The sequence below is a fragment of the Dendropsophus ebraccatus genome, chromosome 2 (genome assembly GCF_027789765.1).
Source record: "Dendropsophus ebraccatus isolate aDenEbr1 chromosome 2, aDenEbr1.pat, whole genome shotgun sequence".
Taxonomy (NCBI): domain Eukaryota; kingdom Metazoa; phylum Chordata; class Amphibia; order Anura; family Hylidae; genus Dendropsophus; species Dendropsophus ebraccatus.
The window spans coordinates 194904327-194916505 of NC_091455.1; the positions used below are offsets into that span (position 1 = coordinate 194904327).

Consider the following 12179-nt stretch of genomic DNA (forward strand, 5'->3'; position numbering starts at 1 on the left):
CATGGGATAAAAAGGAAAAAGAAAGGGGAAAGTGCAGAAGAATTATCACATTGAAAGCTTAGGAGGACATGTAAAAAAGTAGGGATCATGAAGGACACATGATAAAGTAAGGATGACGGGGAAAAACTTTTTTGTTTTCAAACTATTTTGAGTCTCTAACTCCAGTCCCCCCCCCCCCCTCCAAAAAAAAAAAACAACAACTGCATCCAACTGCACTGCCTTTCCCTGCCATTATAAAAACTTGACACGTCAAATGGTTTGTTTGGTTGAGGTCTGAGCATATAGCACTAGTAGGATCATGGAAGGGATCACAAAGTTATGAGTTTTACTCTCCAAGTCACTGCATGAGATAAGCATGAGATATTTTCTCTATTGGGGTCTGAACACTTACACGCCGCCCAAAACTTGGGCACAGAATCTCATTCATTAGATATATAAATATCAGCTGTATTGCCATATGGGAAAAATTTAGTTAATTAGCTTCCATCTCCAGAAGGAGAAAAATTTAAAACAAAGTCACATCAGCCAGACCAGAGTCTTCTCAAAAAAGATGAGACATTCAGCTGTAGACAACAGTTTCAAGATTCTTGTCCCTCATCAGAACACAGTATGATTGTAGGTTGTAAGCTCTGGCGGGCAGGGTCCTCTATCCCCATGTACAAGTCTGCCATTTACCTTATTAATGGAACATGTTTTGATTTGTTCCTGTATGTCAAGGGTGCTTTAAAGGACAAGTGCCATGAAAAACTTTTCCCAGTAATTGAAGCACATTACAAAGTTATATAACTCTGTAATATGCTTCAATCACGTATCTGCCTCCCTTCCCTGTCTTTTTCCCCCTCCACCCCCCACCAGGAAGTTGTCACCGTCACCAGGCAGCTCCTTCTTGTGAGGATATGTCATCAACTGGAGGGCTGGGCTAGCTCCTGTTACACCAGTCTCCCCCTCCTTGTCAGGTGACTCTGCTTGCTCAGCTTATCTTCTCTAGTGACATGACTCATTCACTCACTGAGTCCACAGCAGCAGGAGAGGGGGTATGAGGGGAGGGGGGAGCTGCCTATGTGCTGGAGTCAGTTGGAGGGAAGATAAGCAAGTGACATGTGATGGCTTGCAGTTGTTCAGCCAATGGGAGCTGAGCAAGCTGAGTCACCTGACAAGGCAGGGAAGGGGAGAGGCTGGTGTAACAGGAGAAGGAGCTGAGAGAAGAGCTTGGTGACGGTGACGACAGTAATTAGGTCTGTGTGAGTTAGGACACTTCCTGGTGGGGGGTGGAGGGGGGGGGAAGATAGGGAAGGGAGGCAGATAGGTGATTGAAGCACATTACAGAGTTATATAACTTTGTAATGTGCTTCAATTACTGGGGAAAAGTTTTTCATGGCACTTGTCCTTTAAGAATAAAAAATATATAATAATAATAATAATAATAATAATAATAATAATAATAATAATAATAGTGGGCTATAGAGATGCAGATCAGAGTCACAAACTCTTCCTTTTGCAGGGCTAGTAGGAGATTTATTTTATTTTCATCCATTAAGAAAAAGGTAAAATTGATGACAAATTGCTGGCTAGCCCCCACCCCCAACAAACATCATAAAATTATTCAGTTAAAGGAATTAGGGGGCCCATTTATTGCATTCAGGAACCATCTACAAAAGCAAGACTACACAGGTACAAGAAGCAAGACTGCATACACCTATTATACTAAGTCCCAGTCCAACCTTGGGTCCAGACACCCGAACTGAAGGCATCTTAAGGGCCTATTACACGGGTCGTTTAGAGGAGCAAACGAGCACTCTCAGCACTCGTTTGCTCCTCGTTCCCCGCTCGCTGCCGCCGCTATTTAACGCGGCTGCAGCGAGCGGGTGAGTGCGGGAGGGGGCAGCGGGGAGCTGCCCGGGTGATGCTCCTATTCAACGGAGCGACAGCAGCAGATCGCTGCTATATCAGTGGCTTGTTTTTCAACATGTTGAAAAACAAGCGACTGCAACGATCAGCCGACATGAACGATGTCGGCTGATCGTTGCACTCTATTCCACGGGACGATTATCGGACGATAACCGTTCCGTGGAATAGGGCCTTTAGTAACCATGGGTAGTGTTGAACGGAGGCGCCAAACTGTTAGGCAACAACATTCTCCGAGCCCCAACGCTCGGCAACACACTCCCTGTGGCTGCAGAAGTTAGATGCAGCCTGTGGTAGTCCTGGAAAGTCATCTCCCCCCATCTCCCAGCTGTCATATTTCCAGGAGGCCCCAGACTTTGTGAAGTTTTATTTCCAAGCCAGATATCCACAACAAAGCCATAAAACACTCAGGTAACTTTTAAACCCCCGCAAAACAAGAAAACGGAGATAAATGGAGCGGTTTGGTAAGGTCCACCCCATGTAGAGCCACTTTATCTGTGCACCTGCCTGTAATATGGTGGGATAACTGGTCACTGCGCCGGACGATAACTTTGCAAGACGTCCTAAGTTTTGAGGGGTTTCTAACAGGGATAGAACAAAGAAAGAAAAAAATGTTACTAAATTCTTTTTCCTTGTTTCATGCTCAACTACAGGCCCAAATAGGACCTTAGTGGGGAGATTTCCAACCAAACCAGTGTGGTCAGTGGCCGTGCCACGTCCAGGGTATGAAAGTAATGGATTTGTAAAAATTCACTCTTGGAAGAGAAAAATGCAGTTGGGAGGACTAGGTGCCAGAGGTCTTCCTTAAAATTTCCCAGCAACTTTTTTGGCCAGCTGGAAAGATCTAGATGAATGGCCATGACTTATAAAGGCCGTGTATATATTTTATACTGCCAGATAGTGAGTATACTTTATAGTAGATTCTTTTCTACCTGGAATGAAGTTAACAGAGCGGGGGGGTTGGCCAACAACAGCTGCACATTAGGTAATTGTATTGTGGTCTCTAGGCTGCTCAATATTAGACAAACTATGCAATGTAACATGACCTGCTTGAAGCCCTGGATCACACAGTGGTGGTTAGCTTGGAAGGAGGCAGCGTGCTGGAAGAATTTACAATGCTCTGCCTACCATTCCAGCTTCTCCAAGGTTCGGAGAGGTAGTTTAGTGTCCAATAAACACTGAAAGTTTCAGATTTCCTTTAAATAAAGAAAATGCATAGCAGAGAATAAATGACTAGTTCTATCCAGTTAGAAAAAAAAATCTCTTCCCACGCAAGAGTCATTAGCAGAAATACGCTTCAGTTTCCAAAGACATAATGATCCAGAATAACATGAGATCTGAGAAGCTCGAGAAGAAGAAAATTTTTTTTTTTTTACTGATGACCTATTCTTAATATAAGCCCCAAATATCAGACTTGTGGGGAAAACCATTTTCAAGCAACACAGGTCCACCTACTTTGTAGCAGTAGTGTCTGGTACTAAGATGTACTAGGCTGCAGTACCAGGCACATCCACTATAACATACATGGTGCTATGCCTGGCAAATGATGAGCACTTGCACATAGGCCATGACCTATTCGATCAGCCTATTGATGGGGGTGCCAAGAGATGGAGCGGAACTGATTAAAGATTCAAAAATCTAAAAATCGGTCAACAATATTAAAGTGAATATAACTTGAAATTTACATTGTTTCGCTAATGCTAAAAGGGATATTCCAGTGGATTTTTCTTTTTTCAGACACCAGTTCATTTAAGGGAAGGAGAAAAAAAAAAAAAAGTTACACAGATTTGTAAATTACTTCTATGGACAGAGGTGGCAGCAGAGAGCACTGTGTTAGACTGAAAAGAATACACCACTTCCTGCAGGACATACAGCAGCTGATAAGTACTGAAAACTTGATATTTTTAAATAGAAGTAAATTTCAAATCTGTAAAACCTTTTGGCACTTTATTAGAATTTTTTTCTCCCTCCGGAATACCCCTTTAAGCTTCAAGTCTAATTCCAGTTTAAAGGGTTTGTACAATTTTGACAATTCCTTTGTGTTAAAAGGGTGCCCAACTATAAACCAAATCTTAAGGACATGTGGGGACCCAGCCAATAGCTGTAATCTATATGAGAGTCAGCTGGCTAAGAGCTGTATTACACGGCCTAAATGTTCTGGATAAGTGAGTGCCGCTCTGCTAGATTGGTGCTCGCTTACTCAGCTTATTACACGGCTCAACTATTGTGCAGCAAGAGCTGTATATAGAAAATAAAGTTTTCTTCCTTGCCGCCAGGAGCCGCCACAGAACCTTCCACACCCGTCTCTGCAGTGACAGACTGCTCAGCCAATCATTGACCAAGACCGGACAACGCAGCAGCCAGTGATTGGCTGAGTCCCCTGTCACTTCAGAGATCTACTTAGAAGATCCAGCGGTGGCAGCAGGCGGAAGTTAGGTGGATACTGGGGAGCGTGGACAGTTTGGATTAGCAAAGTTACAGTCGGGGTGAAATAAAGCCCTTATTTCACCAGGTTGAGAGACAACGATCAGCTGATGATCGTTTCCTCGGCTGATCGTTCTCTTTATTACGTGGTGCGATAGTATGCGGATAATAGGTCTGACTGATCAGGTTATCGCTCCATGTAATATGGCCATAACACAGCGCCCCTACAGGAATAATGGCAGCTGAAAAGGAGATACTAGGATAAGAAAATAATAGCTGCTTTCCTCCAGAAACAGCGCCACTCTTGTCCTTACTTTGCCTATGGTATTGCGTTTCCATTTAAGTGAATGAAATTCAGTTGTAATACCACACACAAAACTCGAGGATAATGCAGTTTTTGGAAGAAAGCAGTATTTTTTGGAAAACCCCTTTAGGGTGCGTTCACACCTACAGGATCTGCAGCAGATTTCATTTAAATAACTGAACACAGCATCAAATCTGCTGCAGATCTGCTGCAGATCCTGTAGGTGTGAACGCACCATTAATGGAGAATTTGCCATGTTCAAAAATTAATATAGTAAATTATTATGTGTTTCTATACCTTATTACTCTAGGACCAGACAAGGATCTATGCTGAGCCCCCACTTCTCTTACAGAGCTGAGCTCCGTCTCCAAGACTCCCACATCCAACGCTGCAGATTCGTGACAGACATAATCACGCTTAAAGGGAATCTGTCAGCTGTATTTTCTGCTAAAAGCTAAAGACATTGTGGGATATCTGGGTATAAAAGCAAGGTGTACCATTCCTGGAGCTGATGGCAGTTGCCAAACTTATATCCTAATTAATTTTTTCTATCCAAGTGTCATGGAGGAGGAGCCGAGCTGCTCAAATGTCTCCTTGTTCACCCTCACTCCCCAGCTTCTCTGACGGATGTACAAGGCTCTGTACATCAGTCAAGGAGGTACTTAGGGTCCCTTTACGCAGAGATTTATCTGACAGATTTTTGAAGCCAAAGCCAGGAATGGATTTGAAGAGAGGAGAAATCTCAGTCTTTCCTTTATGATCTGTTCTCTGTTCAAAGTCTGTTCCTGGCTTTGGCTTCAAAAATCTGTGAGATAAATCTCTGTGTAAAGGCATCCTTAAGGCGGTATTCCACGGCCTGAGGAGCAAACGAGCGCTGTCAGCGCTCGTTTGCCCCTTGTTCCCCGCTCGCTGCCGACGCTATTACACGCGGCAGCAGTGAGTGGGTGAATCCGGGGAGGGCCGGGGGGAGGAGCTGATCGTCTGGGCAGCCCATAGGATATAGTGGCGGTCTGCTGCTGCCGCTCCTATACCACGGAGCGGCGGCAGCAGATCGCTGCTATATAAAAGTCGATTGTTTTTCAACATGTTGAAAGACAAACGACTTCAACGATCAGTCGACATGAATGATGCCGGCTGATCATTGCCTCCTATTCCACGGGACGATTATCGTCCGCAATGGCCGAATACGGACGATAATCGTTCCATGGAATAGGGCCTTTAGGGTATGTTCACACACGCAAATTTAGAAGCCCGTCTGCCTCAGTGTGACACTGTTTCTCTATAGGAGGGCTTGCACGTCTCCACTCCTGCTCCGGTTTTCTCATTGCAACCAATGAAGATCTATCACTATCCTGTCAATTACTAAAGAGTGGGAGTCGAACAATCGGACAATGCTCAAGTAGCGTTCATCTCTAGCTTTGACTTTAGTCAACCTTAGACCCTAGATAGGGGTGTCAGATTCACGGCCCCCACCTGTTGCAAAACTACAATTCCCATCATGACTGGACAGCCAAAGCTTTGGCTCTCCCAGAATTGGAATTGTAGTTTTGCTACAGCTGGAGGGCGGCCCTAGATGGTTTACTGCCTCGCAAAGGAAAGAACGACAATGGAAACCAAAGCCAACCTGGAGCTTCAGTTCCCATCACTGGACTAGGGTTTTATCATAAGACCAACACACATCCCAACACTATATAGGGGGAGATTTATCAAACATGGTGTAAAGTGAAACTGGCTCAGTTGTCCCTAGCAACCAATCAGATTCCACCTTTCATTCCTCACAGACTCTTTGGAAAAAGTGGAATCTGATTGGTTGCTAGGGGCAACTGAGCCAGTTTCACTTTACACCATGTTTGATAAATCTCGCCCATTATAAGTTGAATAATTTCTAAAATGACCGTAACCCATTCTACTAGCTCGATCCTAACATGAGCCACCTCTCAAGCCCTGTGTACGCAGCCGCCTGCCTTTTCTTTACGTAAAGCTTTATGGTGACAGTGATTGAACCATCTCTTTGTGGAGACCATCCCAGATTCTCACGAAGAGACCGAGTGAAGGGAAAATAGCGAGGATTTATATTATTTCAGGAACACATGTTCTCCATTAAAATACCATCTGACAACCTCTCGCTAAATATTAACATATGGGATTTTGTTTTACTCCACAGTCATTCCGACCTGGCTGCATGTAATATATAGGAGTGCGGAGATCCCAAGATACACAAATTAAACAATTAACTTAGAAAACTTACAGAGAGAAAGATTTAAAAAAAGAAAAGTGAAAAATTATTTTCTATAGTCTTTGGTGAATTATTTTTTAAAGGCTTTTACTTAAGAGATCATAAACACACAAGTAACGCTTCTCCCATTGGACTAACAATTCGTACATTTATATACGATTGATGGATATATAAAGCTTGGGGGAAAAAAAAACATGTAAAAAAAAAAATGTAAAAAACAAAAAACTACATCTTAAAAAACAGGAATTTGCAAACACTTCAATACCCAGCTGTGAAATGACCCCCATCTTCCCAGACCTCTATTCTGATCTGGATTAAGAGCATCCGAACGCGACCAAGGTTATAACGCCTAGCGATAACATCTGTATAAACACACCGCTCTGATGTCATCACTTCAGTGTTTATAAGGAAAGGTCGGAGATTATGAAGGATAACCTTTCCTCTTTCCAACACTAAATAATGGATATTAGACATTTCAAAAGACTTGTGGGCAAAAACAATGAAAGGATATAAATTATACTTCTATACCGTGGCTTTGGAGTTAGGACGAGTCAGTCGACACCAGAGGGTCATTCAGCAGGTGTAAGGGTATGTTCACAAATCGGCGAATTCCATGGTGGAGCTCTCCGCCGTGGAATCCAGCCTGCCTCATTGTCAAACAGTGTGTCTATCGGAGGGCCGCGGAGGCGCGGAATTCCGCCAATTCTGCCCAGTGTGAATATACCCTAAGCGTCCGGGACTCTAAAGCCCTTTGGTCATTACAGAAAAAATATTGTACTGAATATGACTGTGGGTCAAGTAAAGGAGTACAATGATCTATAGGTGTGAGTTCTTAAAGGGGGCAAAAATATATTTTTACAAAGGGCCCCGATCACTGCCAAAATATAAAAAAAAAGGCATACTCATCTGCCCCCATCCCTTACCACTGGAGTTCTGATGGTTCTAGCTTCCTGCTGCCTCCCACCTTCAAACACAAAGACAACCCTGCAGGTACCGCCCGCTCAATGACTGGTAGAGAAGGGTAACCCCTGTGACCAGTGATTGTGAACGGGTGTATGGTACAGAGAGGGGGAAGGAGATTTTTTTTATTTTTTTTAGCAGCACACAGAGCCCATTGTAAAAATTATTTTATATCCAGACAGCCCCTCTTTAAGGGTGCGTTCACATGTACAGGATCTGCAGCAAATCTCTGATTGTAGAGGGGAGAGGGGGGGGTATTATTTCGAGAACAGGAACAGATGTCTCTTGTTAAAATTGGTTCACTCTTTATTGAAGCCAAGAAAACAGCCATGTACAGCATTTGGCTCGCATATAAAAAGAATATAAGGACTGTTAGAATCTAATGACCAATGGGTATATGACATTTCCTATTGATAAGCCATAATATTACAAGCCATCTATACATTAAAATACAGTCAGAATCTAACAATTTTGATCGCGGATCAATCTAATGATTTGGAGGTCATCTTAGTCCGCCTGGGAGATAAGCTTATCTTTCATTCTTTTCCCATGAAAAATATCCATGTACGGTCAGCCTACTGGATTGCGTTTATGGGAAGTCGAATGAGACAGCCGACACCACCTCATGTATTTCCACTTACTCCTGTGACGCTCGCCCACACTTTGCAGGAATATGTGGATGTTTTTGCCGCACAAAGCTATTTCAGGAAGGGTCTCCTCTACAACAAGGCACAATGGTCGCTGTATTCCAACGCGAACGGACAAAGCTTTTATTTACGACCCCAATGGCTGCATCACATAGGATAAGTACAAAGAACGTAACATTCTGCTGATCAATTTCCCTAAGTCAAGGACAGTCTCTACTATCAATACCTTCATTTACATGCACAGCGAGTGTTGTCTGAGACCAGGGCGGCCTTCCTGGAAATGACCAAGAACAGCACTCGATCACTGCTGGGATGTCAAGAGACAGAAAGCATTCCATACATCATCCTTGATCGCAGGCAGTAAAAAAAAAAAAAAAAAAAAAAAAAAAATCCTACAAAACTAAATGTTCCATTTGTTTGTGATATATCCCTTTGGATGTATACAAGGATCCCTGGAATGTGTATTTGGCTCCATAGTGTGTCAATGGCTCCAATATTCACAATAAATACCTTCAGTCTTATGTAACCCCCTGATGAGTTTATGGGTCATAGCTAGAGCAAAAGAAAAGTGTAATGCTGCCCATAATAACCTATGATGACATATTACTGCCCAATCACGTTACATGCCATTTCCCCCACACAACTATGACTCTCATCCCCCTATCCAAGATCGCTTTGGGGAGGTCACAGACATACAGAATTCTATACCCAATAGACGTTCAAAGCATCTGAGCAATGCATTAACACATGGCTCCCTTGGATCGTTCACATACCAATCCCCAATAGGGTCCCTTTTATTAACTTTTCACTTTGCTCTATTCTGTCTCTCTCCAAATTTAGAGAATTGCCCTCAACATTTGCAGACAACCACCAAGAGAACCGCAGCCCCCAAACTCACGTTACACGTCAACTTCTCTAATTGTACCGCAAGAACCGTACAAGACATCATCCATGCCCCATATCACTTAATATTATCTTTATCTACTTTGGACTATATGAGTCAACTGTGTTTATTTAGTACTTATGTTGTCAGATATGCACGGTTTTTTAAGTTTTTCAGTGGTTTAACTGAAACTATTATAAATAAGTGATCAACGTACCCCTGGGGGTCCATTTAGCTGTATCACCAAGAGTCCAAAAGTGAATATACTTGCAGCATTTATGTATAAGGGTCCTATTACACACAGCAATTATCTGCCCAATCAGGCCGATTCAGACAGATATTGCCCTGTGTAAAAACAGCAACAATCAGCTAAGGATAGTTGTCTTTCACCAACTTTAAAAATCATTCGCTATCAGCCGTGCACAGTTGGCGGCTGATTAAAATGTATGCAAAAAAAATATAATACTTACCTCTCCATGCTCCCCCGGAGTCCTCCTGCCTGATCTCCGATCACCGGCTGGTACATCTGATGCCGTCTGTGCAATGACAGGCCACGGCGCTCGCCAGTCTAAGCTGCCTATAACTGCACAGATGACTTCAGACGTGCCCGTGGCAACTGGGGTGAGCGGGGGACAGGGAGGAGAACACCTGGGAGCGTAGACGGGTAAGTAAAACATTAGCATTTTCTATATACAGCAAGTGCTCCACGGACATTGCTAACTATGTCCATGCAGCACATGATCATCGAGCCATTTAATAGGCTCACTGAGCGATCGCCGATCTAAAAGATCAGCGCTCTTTACATTAAGAAAAAGAAAACTGGGCCATGTAATGCAACCCTAAGAATTACAAAAATAAAAGTTGCTGAACATGTAATCTGGGGACTGCATCTTAGAAGCAGCGTTCTACATACCTACAAGTATGCAAACGTTAGCAAGTAATAGCAATGTTAAGTCATAAACAATTCAGGGCTTGGTCCCTAAAATTGAGAGGCAATCTGTCCCAAGTCTCTATGGTGTTTAAGAAGGTCATGTTTTCTTCATAGAAGCATAAAACCAGAGGAAAAAAAGTAAAAATTAAAAATTGCCAATTGAACTCAACAGGTCTAAGAAAATTAAGCAAGAGGCCAGATACTGACAATATGGTGCAGCCTTTATCAGTACTACGTTCGGGTACTCCACCACCCGAGTACTATACAGTGTTTAGCAAGACCAATAAACGTTAGATTCTTGCTTACCCTTGCTGCTGATCTGCAGAAATTGGAGACGAGAAGGAAACAGGAGACGAAGAACGCTTTGGAGAGGTCTGGGATGCACGTCGAGGGAACTTAGGCGACAGTGGTGCCTCTCCTAAAATATTTCCCAGCCCATATGAAGAAACAGGGGTCGGACCATCTACTTGCGAGAGTCCATGAAATTGGTTATTATTTTCCAGGTTCTGTAATGCATCACGGGTGGACACGTTTTCGTTAATGTCATGATGTTTCACGTCATGGAGACGAGCCTTTCTGGTGTCTGGCCGATACAGATAATCCGAAGCATTGTCCTTGGCGTCATCATCGTCAAAGATGCCAGACCTCTTCTCTGAAGTGTCACTGTCTTTCCTTGTTCTTGTATACCTGGACGGGTATTCAGAATCTCCTTCAGAGTCCAAGGGTAGGCCGTATTTTTCAGCCAATTGTCGCCTACGTTCCGCTTTGTACCGGGCTATCCGTTCTGCTTTGGATTCCTGGTCTGTTGCCTCTACGTTTCCTGGGACATTAGCAGTCACGGCCTGAAGATCTGATGGTTTCGGGTGATATCTTAACTTTGAATGCGTTTCGACTGAAGACTCTGAAGTTGCGTCATCGTTTGTGTGTCCTGGGGGCAAAAAATTGTATCGAGCAATAAAGAAAAAGGATATAAAGTGCACGTAGAGGAGATCACTGAATGTTCCATGTAAGCTAATGTCAACTTCATTATCAAATATTAATCACCTACATAGCCGAATAACCTATGGTAGGCGAGTGTTGTGCACATGTTCATATCAATTATTCATCCAAGTCGATGACAGGGACTTCCGTAAGATAAGGTATCCCGGAGATTACTGATTATTATAAGAATGATAATAACCTTAATCTGCCTAACACAACACTCTACTTTGGCTTCATAGACAATTATTTTTGGTTGTTAAGAAGATCTGTATCCAGTTATCAAGGAGTGGGAGAATCTTGTTCGTGAAAACCATTGATCTCCAACCTCTAGTTCTCCATGTGTTGCAAAACTCCAACTCCTAGAAAGCCCGAACAGCCGGCATTCTAGGAGTTGAAGTTTTGTAAGAGCTGGAGAACCACATGTTGGGGATTACCACTATAAAAGAATCTCATCACTCAGGTAGGTGTGCATTTCTTTCCATACATTATGCATAATGAGAGATATTCATGTAGACAAGCAGAAGATGACAACATTACACCAGAAGGTTCAGGCTATCGGGCTTAATTCACACGTGGCAGACATGGAATTTGCCTCCGGTTCACAGACATCATTAGCATGGAAACGGGAGCACACCGCGAATGTTCACATCAGGCTCATTTTGATGTAGATATTCACAATGGGTTTGGTCACCTTCCATCGACAGATCGGGCCTTGAAGTGTCAAAATACATAGCAACACGAGGTCTGACTGGTGGGGGTCCAGTTGTTAAGGAGGGGTGGAAGAGCTTAACTGAGCCCAGTGCCCCCCCTCCAGCTATATCCGGCTCTCCTGGGAGTGTCTACGAGTCTGTATAACGCTCTACCAGGAAAGCCAACTGGAGAAGGTCCAAAAGATCAACGTGAGTCTC

General features: G+C 43.3%; 1 protein-coding gene across 10 annotated transcripts in view; it reads right to left on the reverse strand.

Moving 5' to 3' along the window:
• SVIL (supervillin) overlaps window positions 1–12179 on the reverse strand; it is a 93155-nt gene that overhangs the window by 64884 nt on the left and 16092 nt on the right. For all 10 annotated transcript variants that reach the window (XM_069958999.1, XM_069958996.1, XM_069958994.1 and 7 more), the window contains one exon: window positions 10597–11218. In XM_069958999.1, the coding sequence (XP_069815100.1) occupies window positions 10597–11218 (622 nt within the window). The remainder of the gene's footprint in view (window positions 1–10596; window positions 11219–12179) is intronic.